General features: G+C 43.8%; 1 protein-coding gene across 1 annotated transcript in view; it reads right to left on the reverse strand.

Annotated features, from left to right (window-relative positions):
• Positions 1-8,680: 8,680 nt before the first annotated feature.
• Ak7 (adenylate kinase 7) overlaps positions 8,681-17,649 on the reverse strand; it is a 65,886-nt gene continuing 56,917 nt past the window's right edge. The window contains exons 16-19 of the mRNA XM_042692814.1: positions 15,400-15,597; positions 13,761-13,981; positions 10,353-10,511; positions 8,681-8,895 (exon numbers count right to left, since the gene is read on the reverse strand). Of these exons, the coding sequence (XP_042548748.1) occupies positions 8,857-8,895; positions 10,353-10,511; positions 13,761-13,981; positions 15,400-15,597 (617 nt within the window). The 3' untranslated portion in view covers positions 8,681-8,856. The remainder of the gene's footprint in view (positions 8,896-10,352; positions 10,512-13,760; positions 13,982-15,399; positions 15,598-17,649) is intronic.

The following is a 17,649-nucleotide window of genomic DNA, read 5'->3' on the forward strand; positions in this document are numbered from 1 at the left end:
AAGTGTGGCTCCTCTATCTCATTGATTGAATTCCTATATAACAATATCAGTACAATACTCCATTTCAAGTGCTAATTCTTATACCTAGTTTCGTCCACTCTTGTCATCACTGTTGATTTCGTTGGGAAACTTTCCTTTTAAAGGACACGTCCTTTAAAATCTGAACTGGACACAGTGGTACCTGACTAGAGTCTTAGCTGTTCCAAAGACTGAGGCAAGCCCATCACTTGAGTAATCCAATTCAGGAAAAAAAAAAAAAAAAGGTTAAAAATCTGAGATCTAGGACTGGGAAGGTGGCTCAGTGGTAGAGTGCTTGCCTCACATGGATGAGGCCCTGGGTTCCATTCCTCGGCACCACATAAGCAGGAAAAGCCAGAAGTAGGAGCTGTGGTTCAAGTGGTAGAGTGCTAGCCTTGAGCTGAAGAGCTGAGGAACAGTGCCCAGGCCTAGAGTTCAGGCCCATGACTGACAAAAAAAAAAATCTGAGATCTATTGGGATCAATGTTGATTATGATGTGGCCAAAAAATTGTTTATAAGGTATACTTTAGGAATTAAAGAATGTGAATGTCTTCAGTTGTGTGGTCCTCTTGGATGCATTTCAGGAGACTAGAGAAAGTACCTCACCAGTATTTTAGAAAACAAAAACCAGGTTCGTACTTTGAGCAGAAGTGCTGTAATTCCACCCACTGGCAAGGCAAGAAGGAGAATCACTTGTTCAAGGTCAGTCTGAGCTACATAGTGTTACACGGGAATTTGATCGCAAGCTACAGAAAAGCCACATCTTGAGAGGGTGGATTGGAAGTGTTTATTAGAAAGCCAGTGACTGCATGCGGACACATGTCCCAAAAATACTTGCAGCCTCAGATGCACTTAATACTGTTAGGAAACTGCCATGAAGATAGTAAAGAAAGAGCAGAAAGACAGTCTCAACAAACCAGATCAACTCTAATGAGGAGTTGAAGAGGGACACCATGGTGACTGAGGATTGCTGAAAGTAGACTGCCTCACGGTTCAGGCAGAAAAGAGTTTATTTGGGAGAACCAAACTGCTGGACTGCACTGGTGTAGTGTAGGATGTGGCAGCTGGAACTAATGACAGAGAAAGATTATATAGGGAAGGGCCAGTGGTGACTGGAGCAGATGAGGCGTGACCTCAGAGTCTGGCACCAGTTACCAGGGTTACAGTTGGTGGGTGGGAGAGAGAATAAAGGGAAAGGAGTCTACCTGGGTTTTACATAGAAAACAAAAAAGAAGAGCCCATCTTTCCCAAGTGGACCTAACAGTGACCTGAGGAGAGTCAGGCTTGGAGCAAAATGGCAGCTGAGGTGGTGGGGACTAATTAGGGCCATCGTCAGGGTACAGGGTCACAGGGAACTCGAGAGTACAGGTCTGGCAGGTCCAATAAGGTATTGTCCAAGCCCCCACCACTACCCCTAGGAATTTAGGCACTTCTGTCACCTGGGGGTAGGGGTGGGACTTCACCTCTAAGAGTTTTCAGAAAGTCCCACATCCACCAAGATGCAAAGATGGCGCCAGTTGAACCCAGTATCCATATTTCAATAGTAAATCTAGAAGCAACTTAAACTGCACAGAGCGACTTTGACTCAAAAAATGAAAGAGAAAGGCAAGGAGAAGGAATGAAGAAAAAGAAGGCTAGGGATATAGTTTAGTGGTAGAGGCCTTACCTACCATAAGACCTTGAGTTCAGCACTCAGTATGTAAGTGGGTAGAAACTTTACTAAAGTAGAAATAACATAAACACTTTATCATATGACAGTAGTCTAGTGAGTACTGTACTCTTGAGCTGTTCCTTCATCAAATTCTCACCCCCCCCCCATTATTAAACGAAAATGATAAACCATTGTTTTAGACTAAGCTCCAGCATAAGGCTCCCTTAGACCAGACTAAAATCTAAAAGGAAGTCACATATTGAAGTTTCACCAAGAGAAACTAAGTTGTCTGACCTTCCAAATGAGAGATAATAATAGCACAGTGTTTCACACAAGCTCTACTTTGTCTTACAGAACAAACAAAAAAAATTAACCAATCTGCAATGAGGGTTTTTTTTTTTATTATTTTTTGTTGTTTTAGTTCAGTTGCCCTGGACCCACCTCCCCTAGGAAAGTAACTTTGAAATAATAGACTTTCTGTCCCTCTGTTTTCTTACCCACTCTGGTCTGGAGTTAGCTCTGTAGCTAAGTGTTATAACACCTTACCCAATAGGTATAGCCTGGGTTTGATCCTTAATAGTTCAAAGGAAAATTTGGGTGAGTATAAAGAGGTCAGGGGGAGCACTTACTCTATTTCATGAAATAAAAGTGTTGCCTGATTCTAGAATCTTTTTTTTTTTTTTTTTTTGGTCCAGTGGTGGGCCTGAACTCTGGGCCTGGGCGCTGTCCCTCAGCTCTTCAGCTCAAGGCTAGCGCTCTACCACTTGAGCCACAGCGCCACTTCCGGCTTTTTCTTTTTCTTTCCTGCTTACGTGGTGCTGAGGAATCAAACCCAGGGCCTCATGCATGCAAGGCAAGTGCTCTGAGCCACCTTCCCAGCCCTGATTCTAGAATCTTACATAAAGCTAATTAACATCTTTAATGCCAGGCTCGTGCCTGTAATTCTAGCTGCTCAGGTACTCTTGACTATTGTGGTTCAAAGCCAGTCTAGCGTGGAAGATCTGTAAGACTGTCTCCAACTATCAAAAGAAGTAGAGCTATGGCTTAAGGAGTAGAACACTGGCCTTGAGCAGAAAAGCTAAGGGATAGCACGCAGGCTCTGAGTTCAAACCTCACTATTGGCACACGTGCACACACACACACACACACACACACACACACACAGATCTTTCAGTTCTTCTATCTTTTTAATATTCATTAGTTTGCATTTCCTGTTATTTGTGTGAGAGAATCACAGTAGCATATTGATTAAAGCTGACCCCAAAACTGTGTCCTCCCACCCCCTGCTCTTTTTTTTTTTTTGGTCCGGTGGTGGGGCCTGAACTCTGGGCCTGGGCGCTGTCCCTCAGCTCTTCAGCTCAAGGCTAGCGCTCTACCACTTGAGCCACAGCGCCACTTCCGGCTTTTTTTCTTTTTGCTTATGTGGTGCTGAGGAATCGAACCCAGGGTCTTGAGCATGCAAGGCAAGCACTCTACCACTGAGCCACCTTCCCAGCCCCCACCCCCTGCTCTTAGTCAACTGTGCAATTACATTCCAGGTTCAGCCAAAGTAAAAGGTGAGTATGTTTGATCCGCCCCTTCCCTTTACTCCCTGTATCCAGTTGATTTTCAAGTTCTGGTGATTTCACTGCCAACATCTATCAGCCTATCCCCACCTCTCCAGCTCTTCTGCCACTGCCCATAGTTTTGGCCCTTATCTTTTCCAGCTTACACAGTTATAACAGTCCAGGACTCCTACAGCTTCCACGCTTGCTTCTCCTCGCTTGTTCCACATGCCAGCTGGACCTCTGAAGTACTGCAGAGCATCTCATGCCCCCACAAGGAAACTGTTTACATGACTTCTCATTGCTGTTAGGAGGAAACCATACTTCACAGTAACTCACAGGCCTAAATCACCTACTCCTTGGTTTCATCCCCAAACTTACTTCAAAGTCTTCAACATTCTTGACCATGCTTCAGCATTGTCTTCTTTTCTTTTCTCTGAGATGTTCAGCCCCCTTCCACCTTAGAGTCTCCCCATCTGCAGTGCTGCCCCTTGTACTTCTTATATTTTCAGTAGAGCACAGCTCGAATATCACACTCTTACTAGACAATGGTGGAAAGCACAGCTCGAATATCACACTCTTACTAGACAATGGTGGCTTATGCTGCTTATGCTTGGAATCCTAGCTACTCAAGAGGCTGAGATCTGAGGCAATCCAGTTAGAAAAATCTGTGAGACTCTTATCCACTTAACCAGTATATATTATTTATTTATTTATATATAAAAGTAGAGGTTGCCCCTCTGTACAGTATTTTCACAATAAAAAACTTATTAAAAAAAAAAGTAGAGGTTGGAGTGGGAATTCTACAATGGTAGAATGCCTGCCTAGCATGCATGAAGCTGAATTCGATTACTCAATACCACATAAACAAAAGCCAGAAGTGGGGCTGTGGCTCAAGGATAGAGCACTAGCCTTGATCACAGAGGCTGAGGGACAGTGCCAGGGCCCCAAGTTCAAGCCCCAGGACTGGCAAAAAAAAAAAAAAAAGTAAAAGTTGAGGTGTGGTAGAGTGTCAGCCTTGAGAAAAAAAAAATTAAGCAAGTTTTAAGTTTAAGCCCCAATATCAGCATTATGGATAGATAACTAGATAATCACTCACAGAGGCTCTCCACACTGCCATCATATATCTGCAACTTTATTTTTATTTTCATTCTAGTCTCACTAAAGCTCCATGAAAGTAGGGAGCCTGACTGCATTGTTCAAGTTTCTTTAAGCTTGAAGTGTAAAATAAGTGCTTAGCACAAGTTGGTCTTCCAGAATTAAAATGAATTGGATCTTAAAAAAGAACTTAGATCTCCCCAATATTTCCAGTAAGTTATGTGGAACTTGGTATTCTGGCTAAAACAAACAAAGCAGCAGTTAGTGATTACTTTGCTCAGGCTACAAAAGCAAAATACCAAGCCAAGTGAGGTGACACACATCTGTAATCCCAGCCCTTCCATGCTGAGACAGGAGAATGGCAAGTTTGAGGCCAGTCTGAGACACATAACAAGATCTGTCTCACAAAATCAAGTCAAACAAATTCCTTCACAATGTTTTTTTGTAATGAGAGAATTTTATTTCCCCTGGTTCTGGAAGCTAAGCTGTCCAAGAACAAGCTATCACCATGGTCAGCTTCTGTGGAGGGGGTCACCTGGGTTGTAGGCCCTAAGGACACTAACCATCCTTTCAAGCCCATTCCTTATGACTGCATTAAAGGTCACTTCTCCAAATACAGCCCTGTGGGGAATAAGGCTTCAACATGTGAATTGAGGGTAGGGAGGGACAAACAATGGTGATCATCTCAAATTAATACCTGAAAGGTAAGAATACATAAGCAACTGTATAATCCATTGCTACAGAGAGTAATTTACAAATGTTACACACTTTACAACAACACTCACATATTACTAGAGTTCTGTGCAAAACTGTCAGGAATCTGAGTGTGTGTTTTCTGCTTCAGTGACTCCTAAAGGCTGCATCCTTATGTCAGAGAGATCTGGAGTCTCTTAGGAGGTCTCCAAAAGGAAGGCATTATTCACACTTGGGTGTTTGTTGACAGGACTCTGTTGTTGGATTGAGGCTTCAGTGTTTTTTTGCTGCTGGTTGTTTTCTGGAGGCTGTTGTCAATTCTTTACCACGTGGCCCCTCCAACCCAGCAACTTGCTTTATGGACGCATGCAAGCAAGGTTTGCGGCAAGAATCTGTTAGTGTCATTCATGCATTTGTGTAATCTATGCCTTGCTTTTTCCATTGCATAGCTGAAGTCACCAGTCCCACCCATAGTTAACCCGAAGAGGTTATACAAAGCCCTGTGTTCTTTGGTACATACTTTTTATGCCACAACTAAATATATTCTTAATAAACAGTTTGGATGGCATTTTGTTTTTTGGGTTTTTGTTGTGCTATTTTTTTATTTTTGTCCTTTTGGTGATTCTAGGATCAAATTGAAGGACCTGAGTATGTTAAGTGTATGCGCTTCCATTGAGCTACATTCCCAGATGAGTTTTGTTTATTTGGTTGTTCTCAAAGGTGTCACCAGACTAGCTGTGGAACCACAATCCTCCTGTTTCCTTCTTTTTTTTTTGGGTCCGGTCGTGGAGCCTGAACTATGGGCCTGGGCACTGTCCTTCAGCTCTTCAGCTCAAGGCTAGCGCTCTACCACTTGAGCCACAGCGCCACTTCCAGCTTTTTTCTTTTTGCTTATGTGGTGCTGAGGAATCGAACCCAGGGTCTCAGGCATGCAAGGCAAGCGCTCTACCACTGAGCCACCTTCCCAGCCCCCCTCCTGTTTCCTTCTAAGTGCTAGAGATATAATCTTCATTTACAGTCTGAAATGATGTAATTAAAATAGATTTTTCCCCTAAAGTAGAGCTAAGAAATTGAATAAGTTGACATACCAAAGAAGAGGTTTTTCTTGCTTTAACTTTATGAACATGTTTTACTTTAGTATTGTTTTAGGGTTGGCTGCTAGCACCTTTAAAAAAATTATTGATGAGGACTGAGTATTGTATATACCTATAATTCTAGCTACTTGCAGGGGCAAACACAGGAAGATCATGGTTTGAAGTTTGAGTCTGGCTCAAAAACAGGAGTATGTACATACTCCTGGAAGGCAGAGATAGGAGATCCTATCTGAAGAACAAACTAAAAGCAAATGGACTGGGGGTGGGGAGGCTATGGTCAAGTAGTAGATCACTTGCCTAGCAAGAAATGTGGGGGGGGGGGGGGGAAGAGGAGGAAGGAAGGAGGGAGGAGAGGGAAGGAGGAAGGAAGGAGGGAGGAGAGGGAGGGAGGAAGGAAGGAGGGAGGTGAGGGAGGGAGGAAGGAAGGAGGGAGGAGAGGGAGGGAGGGAACACACTGACTTGTGGAGATAGATTAGACACTTGCCCTGCATATCTGAATAAGAAGGGTTAGGCTAACATAGGAGATACTTCCAAAGAGAGGAAGCATTGGTAATCATTAAAAAGGGACAGAGCCAGCTGAGGTGGCAACCGCCGGTAATCAACAAGGGGGATGAGGCAGGAGGATCTCAAATTCGAGACCAGCCTGGGCGACACCTTGCTGGGTGCCGGTGGCTCATGCCTGTAATCATAGCTACTCAGGAGGCTGAGATCTGAGGATTGCGGTTCAAAGCCAGCCAGGGCAGGAAAGTTCGTGAGACTCTTATCTCCAATAAACCGCTAGAAAACCAGAAGTGGCGCTATGGCTCAAGTGGTAGAGTGCTCACCTTGAGCTGAAGAGCTGAGGGGCAGCGCCCAGGCCCAGAGTTCAAGCCCCACGACCGACCAAAAAAAAGGGGGGAGGGGGACAGAATTCTGAAAAGCATGGAGAAAAAAAGTAAGGAGAGAAAAGTGGAAAACAGTCCATAACTTCTACTCTAGTGCCTCAGGGAGGAGGAGAAAGGGGAAGCCAAAGTCACAACCGTAAGTGCAGAATCACTAATGTATTTGCTTCCTCCATTCTCTGATGCAGTCAGAGAACACACCTAGGCTTGGACCCCTGTATCTCCAGGGGGCACAAACTGGTATGCCTGGGGAGCAATGGGTGCATATGGCAAGCTAATAGGCTGAAGAGCTCTTTGCTACCATGAATAGCTCCTTGTACACCAAGAAAGGAAGCTTCTAACAGGATGCAATTGCTTCTTTTATGGTGGTTTGTTTTCTCATCTAAGAGTGGTACTTAAGATTGGATTCAGGAGAAGATTTTGGAAGAGATATCCATGCTAATAGATATGAAGAAGACAAACTAGAAACCCAAGAAATATGAAAAAGGCAACGTGACTCCTTCAAAAGCTTGTACTCCTCAATATTGAATCCAGACATATCGCTGAAACACCAAAGAATTCAAAACAAATACTTTTTTCTTATTGAGTAGATGAATAAAGGGATTTCAATTCCACGTTCTAAGTTATAAGTACAATGCATCTGGATCAATGTCACCCCTTTCCATGTGCTCCCTCCACCTTTCCTCATCCTATCCCTCCCATTCCCAAGTTACATTGTTCAATTTGCACATAATATACGTTAATACAATGATTGTATTTGCTTACCTTCCAAAAAGTCTATTTTTAAAAATGATCAGTGATGCTGCGTACAGGTGCCTCATGCCTGTAAGCCTAGCTACTCAGGAGGCTGTGATCCACAGTTGAAAGCCAGCCTGGGCAGGAAAGTCCATGAGACCATCTCCACTAAACTACAGAAAAGGCCAGAAGTGGAGCTGTGGTTCAATTGGTAGAGCACTAGCCTTGAACATATAAGCTCAGGGACAGTGACCAGGCCCAGAGTTCAAGCCCCAAGACGGAAAAACAAAACAAAACAAAAACCCAACGCTTCAAATAGCACAGATATTAGTGTTTCACCCCACAGGTTTACACTTCTGACTCATTCACCAGAATCTGACCTCAAAAGCAGCTTTACAGAAACTGTAGAATCTGACTAGCTTTGTTTTTGTTTGTTTTTTTGCCAGTCCTGGGGCTTGAACTCAGCATGGGCACTGGCCCCTGAGGTGCTCTTTTGGTCAAGGCTAGCACTCCACCACTTGAACCCCAGTACCACTTCTGGCCTTTTCTGTTTATATGGTACTGAGGAATCAAACCTAGGGCTTTATGCATGCTAGGTAAGCACTCTACCACTAAGCCACCCTCCCAGCCCCTCTGACTAGCTTTGATTTGACAAAACATGCACCACTGAAATTTATTTCCATTTCTAACATGCACCACTGAGATTTATTTCCATTTCCAGGATGTACCACTGAAATTTATTTCCATTTCTAACACTGTTGGTATTGGTTCCATAGAAGTCTGTGTAAAATCATTATCAGCTGAAAGAATACATAGCCTAGTCTTCTTAATGCTAAAAATCAGATTACTATAAACATGAACATGTAGGAGCAGAATACTTAGAAAAATCTCCAGATGAACTCTTAAATTACTATGTATGGGCCATGAACATAAAATGCCTTAATTCTCTTCTCAAATAAAGTTTTAATGAAGCAGTCACTTATTGCTATGTAGTTTGTTACAGTAATCCTACTTTACAGAATTAATAATTCTACTTTATGTTTGCATACAAGAAAAAAATCAGCAAAAACCTTTTAAGTGACTTTTCAAATTACAACAGTAAGTTGAACTCTAGCTATACACAGTATAGATCTCTGACATTTTACTGCATGTCAGGGTTGTTTTTGAAGAGATATTCTGCCTACAATTAAAAGAGAAAGAGTCAACAATTTACAATGCATTACTGTTCATATTTTACTATTTATGTTTACAATTTAAAAATAAAGGAAGATAAATTATTTGGTTCTAAATGAACAATAAAGATCTCATATAAGAATAAGTGAAGCTAAGCCAGAAGTGGCACCATGGCTCAAATGGTAGAACTGGCCTTGAGCAAAAAAAGCTCAGGGATAGTGCTTAGGCCCTGAGTTCAAGCCCTAGGACTGTCAAAAAAAAAGGAGACAAAGGAGGAGGGGGAGGAGGAGGAGGAAGAAGGAGAAGAAGGAGAAGAAGAAGAAGGAGAAGAAGAAGAAGGAGAAGAAGAAGGAGAAGAAGAAGAAGAAGGAGGAGGAGGAGGAGGAGGAGGAGGAGGAGGAGGAGGAGGAGGAGGAGGAGGAGGAAGAGGAGGAGGAGGAGGAGGAGAAGGAGGGGGAGGAGGGGGAGGAGGAGGAGGAGGAGGAAGACAATGACAAAAGAATAAGTGAAGCTGGGCACTGGTGGCTCGAGGCTGTTATCCTAGCTACTTAGGAGGTAGAGAGAGGAGATCTGAAGGCCATGGTTCAAAGCCAGCTGGGGCATTGAGATTCTTTTTTTGGGGGGGGGGGGTCAGGTTGTGGGGCTTGAGCTCTGGACCTGGGCGCTGTCCCTCAGCTCTTCAGCTCAAGGCCAGCGCCCTACCACTTGAGCCATAGTGCCACTTCCAGCTTTTTTTCTTTTTGCTTATGTGGTGCTGGGGAATAGAACCTAGGGCCTCAGGCATGCAAGGCAAGTGCTCTACCACTGAGCCACCTTCCTAGCCCCAGGCATTGAGATTCTTATCTCCAGTTAGCCACCAAAAAAACCTGAAGCGGAGCAGTCCCTCCAGACTGGCTTTGAACCACGATGTTCAAATCTCCACCTCCTGAGTAGCTAGAATTACAGGCATGAGCCACTGATGCCTGGCTTCAAATTACTATTATTCTATGTTTTTTTGTTGTTGTTGTTGGACGTAGGGTTTGAACTCGGCTTGGGCACTGTCCTTGAGCCTTTTTTTGCTCAAGGCTAGTGCTATACCACTTAGAGGCACAACTGCACTTCTGATATTTAGGTAGTTAATTAGAGATAAGAGTCGTACAGCCTTTCCTACCCCAGCTGGCTTCAAACTATGATCCTCAGATCTCAGCCTTCTAAGTAGCTAGGATTTAGGCCTGAGACACCAATGCCCGCCTTCAAATTATTTTTTTTTTCCAGTCCTGGGGCTTGAACTCTGAGCCTGAGCACTGTCCCTGAGCTTCTTTGGCTCAAGGCTAGCACTCTACCACTTGAGCCACAGCGCCAATTTTTCTGTTTATTTGGTACTCAGGAATCGAACCCAGGGCTTCCTGCATGCTAGGCAAGCATTCTACCACTGAGCCACATTCCTAGCCCCAAATTATTATTTGTTAAAAAATTAAATCTTACCAGGAAATCAACAGGATCATCAGGTCTAACCTTACAGCACTCATTGAGACCCTGCATAAGGGTTGGCATGACATACGTCATTAGATAGTTTCTTAAGGGAACAGACTGGGCCTCCAGTAAGTCTCTCTCTTCTCTTTTCACTTCCTCCAGTCGTTTATTCTGTAAGTACAACGTTTTGGCAAGGGGTAAATGTGTAGTCAGTAAGAGGAGAACCTCCTTCCCCCAAGAAAGCATTTAAATTAAAACTGTTACCACCTTATAATCAAGGTGGTAAATAAGCAAAAAAAAAAAAGGGGGGGGTATGAAAATTGTCTAATCCTTTAGAAACCATAAACAAATGGGTTGTTCATTTCATTCTTTATTTTTCTTTCCCTACTTATTTACTTATTTTATTTTTTGTGGGTCATGGGACTTGAACTCTGGGCCTGGGCGCTGTCCCTTTCACTCAAGGCTAAGCGTGCTCCTTCTTTGAGCCACAGCACCACTTCTGGTTTTCTGAGTGGTTTATTGGAGATAAGAGTCTCACAGACTTTCCTGCCTTGGCTGGCTTTGAACCGTGATCCTCAGATCTCAGCCTCCTGAGTAGCAATGATTACAGACATGAGCCACCGGCGCCCAGCCCAGGCTGGCTTTGAACCGCGATCCTCAGATCTCAGCCTCCTGAGTAGCTAGGATGACAGGCGTGAGCCACGGCACCTGGCCTACTTGCTATGTAGCTCAGGCTACCTAGGAACTTCTTATGTAAATCATGCTAGCTTGGGACTCTTGATCTTCCTGCCTCAACCTTTTAAGTGCTGGGATTGCAAACATGTCTCATCATGCCCAGCTTGGATCATTTCTTGCATCAAAATTTATAGATGCCCAGATGAAGCAAAATTTAGAAAGGAAACCACAAGAGTGCTAGCAGAAAATCCAGAAGGTACTGGGACAGTGACATATGCCATTCCTGGCTTAGTATTACATCCTGTGATCTCTGGGGCATACTAATTGCAGCTTTCCTTTTGAGAACTTTCCCAGTTAGTCTATTAGGTTGTTTCAATGAGACTTAAACCCATTAAGTCCAGCCCACCTCTTAGCCAAGGATGCTAACTAAGAATGGGCACATCAGATATATTCTTGGGATGACTCTAACCATGAAAGGTAGAGAAGAGTCAGAGACCCCAATTCTTTGGTGATACCATTTGAGTCATTTTGTCAGCCTCACCTGAAGCTTCCTTTTCAGGTACTTGAAAGGTAGAGGGTCCCAACTAGCATTATTTACTTGAGAAGAGGTCTTTCTAGGCAAGACAGCAACTCAGTATCAAAAGGAGGGGGTAGAGAAATGGATGGATTTGACTACTAATATAAGCATAAAACTTCCACTTGGCCAGAGAAAAACACCATAAATAATATTAGTAAAGAAATGATGAGTTGAGAAAAAATATCAGAACACATTTTAAAAAGGTAGGATAGTATATAGATAGTGTGTAATATGCATGTTTCATGTCATAGGCCATTCTACGAAATAGGTTCAATCAACATCACAGAGAAACAGACATGGAAAGTAAGGAGGAGGGTCATGTACCCAAGAGTATGAAGTAAGATTTGAACTCTACCAGCAAGACTTGAAAGACCAATTGAGGCCCTTCCTGTTTCTCTTACACTGCTTTGTCAAGAGTTCTTACAAAATAATAAAACGGATACATAACCTAAACATGGGCAGGGAAAATGTGCAATGTAAGAAACTTAAATTCCTAGCAAAGGTAGACAAAGTTGTCAAATTAGTGCTCAGAGAAATGAATACGAGATTGGGTTTTATCTATCAGCTTGACATATGTGAGCAACATTGAAAAAGCCGTGCTGGAGAAAAGTAGATAAACAACGACTAACTCACACTGATGTGTGAAATATTTCACCTTTGTTACCAAGTTAGTTTAGAAATGTGCATCAAATCTAAAGCAGAAAATTTTAGGAATTTATGCTAAGGAGATGAAGTAATATCCAAAGGTATGTGCATAAGGTCATAATTCCTCTCAAGGCTGTTCTAGGCACTGAAAATATAGTAATGAGCAACAAAGACAAAGCTCACAGTCATTGCTTCTCACCAGAACTATGCAGTCCTTTCTGGGTCCCCAAACCCACCCTGCCTATTTCTAATTGGTTCTGATGCTTCTGCCAGGTGCTCCTGCCAAATGCGGACCCACCACAGCCATTCTCTGCTACAATTCTTCACACGCTGTCTGACACCATTAGGTGAAAGTTTCAACTACCTACTGTGGTCCAGAGTCCTGCATCCTGTGCAGAGATGAGGCAGGATGCAAGATAAATACACAAAAACATATACTACAATGGAATACAGGTGAAGAGGAGCGTTGGAAAGTATATTTTAAAAAGAAAGATGCAACATGTTGTAGAGAAGAGGCAAGCATTGAAGTTTTTTATACATATAAGATCAGAAAAAGTGTCACTAGAAAGATGGCTTCTAGTAAAGATAGGAAAGAAATATGAATGTTGACATACACATGGTAGAAATGAGACACTGTACTATTCAAAATTGGGAACCATTAGAAGCAGCCAGGTCACACAGTGCTCTGTGGATCACGGTCAGAGGAACTTTGACCTAACCGTGCCAGACCCCCTGTGAAGCGTTGTAAGCATAGAGTGGCTGTGGTGGGCCCATGTTTTATCCTGAGAGCCAGAAACACTGCATAGTTGTGGTGAGAAACACTGACCCTGCGCCGTGGGTGGGCTGGAGTGCTAGTTTTAGAAGCCGGATCACTTACTAGTCTTAAGGAATTGGTGAATAAGGAATGGAATTAGGCTGACTGAGCAGGTTAGATGGGTAAATGGAAGAAAATGAAATCATAAGGTCAGCAAGCAGTAAAATACTATACAACACAGGGATGGCTATTATTCATACTGACAATGGGTGTTTAGCTGTTATTGCTAAGTCAAAGACCACATATTATCCTTATGAAAATGGTACTTGTAGCTGGGCGCCCATGGCTCATGCGTGTAATACTAGCTACTCAGGAGGTTGAGATCTGAGGATCCTGGCTCAAAGCTAGCCCAGGCCGGAGAAAGTCTGTAGGACATTTATCTCCAATTAACCACCAGAAAACTGGCAGTGATGCTGTGGCTCAAGTAGAGGGTTCGCCTTGGGCTGAAGAGCTGAGAGGGTCAGCCCCTAGACCCAGAGTTCAAGTCCCATGACTGACAAGAAAGAAAGAAAAAGAAAGAAAGAAAGAAAGAAAGAAAGAAAGAAAGGTTGGTACTTACTGACATAAAACCAAGAAAACAAAAACGTGCTTGGAGATATTTCCAAAGATGTATCTCTGCAGCAGAATGGGAAGCAAAACTGACTTCAGTGGCTCTCCGGCCTCCCTTGCCAGCTTCTGCCCCTAACTCTCCCCCAGCTCCTGCACTCACCCACTCCTCCCAGCGAGCTAGCTTCTCTGCCACCTCCACGGCCTCGTTGTGCTCGCGTTCTGCTTCCTCAGCAGCCTCCTTGGCCAGGCGTTCCTCCAAAGTCTTCCTCTCCAGTTCTGCTTTTTCCTCATCTGTTAAACCATAATTTCGAGGCTCCCCAATCTCTTTGATGAGCAGCTTCATAATAGTTTTGGTCTGAGGGTCTTCAAGTTTTCCTACATCTTTAAATGCCCAGAAGAGAGGAGATCAACACACACTTATATTCTAGGTCTGCTGCAATCAGGCAAATGTTCTATTGCTATCAATTTGTGATAGTAAATTATGTAAATTGCCACATTGAAGTTTCCTTTTCTAGCTGACAGCACACTTCCTATTCCCATAGGCAAAAGAGTAGGTAGTAGGAGGATGTGGGCTGAGTTTATGAGTTCTAGTCAAGACCCTGTCATGATCTGAGTGGGTGGCTGCTGGAATAAATCATGCTATAGTTTGGATCTTAAATGCCCCCTAAGCCCATACATTAAAGGCTTAGTCCCTAGAGCAGTGCCTGGGGAAGAGGTAAAGCCTTTAGGAGGAGGGGGCTGGTGGGAAGGGGTTAACAGGAGTTCATGGAGGAAGGGGTATGCACTAAAAATGGATTGTGAGCTCCCAGTGTCTTCCTATTCCTCTCTTCTGCTCCTAGATAGGAGGTGAGTGGTTTTCTTCTGCCACCATCAGATGAGAAAATTGAGGCAGAGCCAGAACTGGAACTGACTCTCCTGCCTCCTGGCTGCGCTAAGACCCCCAGTACTCCAGGATCCAAACCCTGTCCCATCTAGCAGATCAGTGAGTGTCCACCAGGTAAGGTGCTTGTTTCTCCCAGACCTAAAGAAAGAAAGAAGCAGCGAGGTCTGGAAACCCAGAAAGAAGTTCAGGGATTCAACAAGCCAAGGGGAATGGGAAGATTATGAATACCAACATCCCTCCTGGGATTAGGAGGAAGATACTGGCAGCACCACACATCCCCTGTGTGTGGGGGCGGGGAGGGTCTTAGGTGAGGGTTTGCAGGAAAGGAGAGAGCTATAAGGGGGAGCTATTTGCTAAGGGGTGAGTCGATTGCTCTAAAGACTTGGATGGGGGGTTATCAAAAGCAACGTTGGCCACTAATGCATCATGGATAGAACCCTGGCCCAAGGAACTTCGGGGTTGGGGGCAGCTCAGAGCAGCCAGCAGCAAATACATGTTTCTTGGACATGCCTTTTAAGAAATATGCCAGTTTGGCTTTCCATCTCATAATCTACCCACATATGTTTGTGTGTGTCACTGTGTGTATGTTGGTATGGATATTTGAAGTCAGGACCTCCTGCTCTTCTGCTTTTTCACTCATGACTAGCGTTCTACCACTTGAGTCACCCCTCTAGTCCAGCATTTTGCTGAATAATTGTCCGTCTCCACTTCCAGGGTGGCTAGGCTTAGGTGCAAGCCACAGGCAGCATAATCTACGCATATGTTTTAGTAGCATATCTTTTAGGTAAAATGGTTCCCGAGGAGGGACACTCAGGTTATCCTGCGGCTTTCCAAGTCACCTGACACATAGATAGAGTCCCCAGCCCTCCTTCAACCCCACAACCCGCCAGACAGGCAGTGGCTCCGCATCTCATACCAATGTGTATTGGGTGGATTTCAATTTCATCAAAATAGTTGAAGACGGTCTCATCCTCAGTATTGAGGTCCCGATAGGTGCTCAGGGCCCGGAGGAACAGGTCCTGGCTGTAGTGGGTCCCCGCCACGATGTTCTCAGGGAGGTTCATCACCCGCTCCTTCAGAAACTCATCTGAGGCATCCAGGTCACAAACAAACTCTGGGGAGAAGGAGAATCTTGAGGTAGCACAGCCCAGCATTGGGCTAGTGACCAGATGGGCTCTGCTAGTGACATGTCAGGAGCTAGGCTAGGAGCTCACACTGCCAACAGCCTTCTTTCTGCCTCTTCTCCAGGATAAATACATATCCATCACATGTTTCCAGAAGCTTCCCTATGGGCCCAAACCAAGCAGATTTTGTCCAGTCTTTTCTTTTTCCCTTTTAATAGAAGCAGCAGAAAGTATGCATAGACAATTTTTTTTTTTTGGCGGGGGGAGCTGGTCATGGGGCTTAAACTCAAGGCTAGCCCTCTACCACTTGAGCCACAGAGCCACTTCCAGTTTTCTGGTGGTTTATTGGAGATAAGAGTTTCACAGCTTTTCCTGCCTGGGCTAGCTTTGAACTGTGATCCTCAGATTTCAGCCTCCTGAGTAGCTAGGATGACAGGTGTGAGCCCCTGGCGCCCGGCTCATAGACAATTTCTTAAGAACACCATGACTTCTGCCTGCTTTCCAGCACAATTGTCACAGGCTTTGAGCAAAATGCTTTGATGGCTGCTTTGCCAAATACTAAATAAATAAGGAAAGCCCTGCACTCCCACCCCCCGACTGTCGCCAGGACTTTAATTTTCCTAGTTCTACTTCTTTCCACCCACAAGGCCACTGGCTATGAAATGGCTATTTCAATACAACACAGCATTTATCAAACATTTCACACACAGAGCATATGAATGGTGAGCATCTGCATTGTACCTATCTGTGATCTTTCTTTTCAATGGCAAAGCAGCTGGCTCCTCTCAGACTTCTCCACAATAGGACTTGTACTCAGCTGCCAAGTACATCCAGTGAACTGCTATCTAGAAAGCCTGGCAAAGCTTCAGAATGCTGTGGCATTCTGTCTAAATTCTCTGGTGCACCTCACAACAGTGCCAGCCATTCTCACTTTCCTGCATTCGTTCCTCCCCTCCCCTCCCCCCCACCTCCCTCCTCTTTTTTTTTTTGGCTTGATCCTGGCACTGGGCATGAACTCAAGGCTAGTGGAGTTCTATCACTTAATCCACAGCTCCACTTCCAGCTTAGTGGTGGTTAATTGGAGATGAGAGTCTCAAGGTCTTTTCCTGTCTGGGTTGGCTTCAAACCCTGATCCTCAGATCTCAGCCTCCTGAGTAGCTAGGATTACAGCCATGAGCCACCAGCCTCTGGTTTACCTGTATTCTAACAATCTTTTTGGATGGATGGGAAGATCCCAGCATAGGATATGCCTGTGTGAACAGAGTGTGCTACCTGTGTTAACAGGCGGAGGATTGAACTGTGAGAGGAGATCTGTCAATGAGCCTATTCTGATGTGATCTGCTCATTACTGACCATTTGATTTTCATGTGCAGTTGTGACATTTTGAACAAGAAGAGAGACATCTAAACCCCTAAAATCTGGCATAGCACATAAATCAGAATTATGTCAATAATTTCACTGGACGGTGAATCTGTTGAGGCTCTATGCTGCTAGACACCTAGATAAAAACTTATGAATTTTGTTATTAATCTAAGAACTTCAACATATGAATGACATTATATCTTTTACCCCCGAGTGACTGGGAGATACAATTAATTAAATATTACAAATAGTGAGGATCATGGTAGGCTTTCCAATTTTCAAAAATCTTGAAAAGGATAAAATATAGTTACCAGTGGATAATTTTTAAGGCCCTTTCTCTTTGTAATTCAGAACAGAGCTTCAAGAGTTAGCAATATCTCAAGGTAATTATTCCAAACACATGTTGCCTTTCACTGGTTAACAATGGACATAAACCACAGGTGTTTGCTTGGTCAGTTAGTACACCATTTGCATTCATGTGAAAATCTAGGGTTTCATGAAACTTTCCGGATTCCGTTGTTAGGTGCTACTTTAAGTAGCCTGCTTCATCTAGGAGGTCTGAGAAGAATAAAATTGGCTAATGCCCATGGTAAAAATACAAGAAAGATGAAGTCCTGAGTTTGATTTCTCAGTACCACAAAAACAGAAAAAGCCAGAAGTGGTGCTCTGGCTCAAGTGAA

This window comes from Dipodomys spectabilis, unplaced genomic scaffold (assembly GCF_019054845.1).
Source record: "Dipodomys spectabilis isolate Male_0828 unplaced genomic scaffold, ASM1905484v1 ptg000157l, whole genome shotgun sequence".
Taxonomy (NCBI): domain Eukaryota; kingdom Metazoa; phylum Chordata; class Mammalia; order Rodentia; family Heteromyidae; genus Dipodomys; species Dipodomys spectabilis.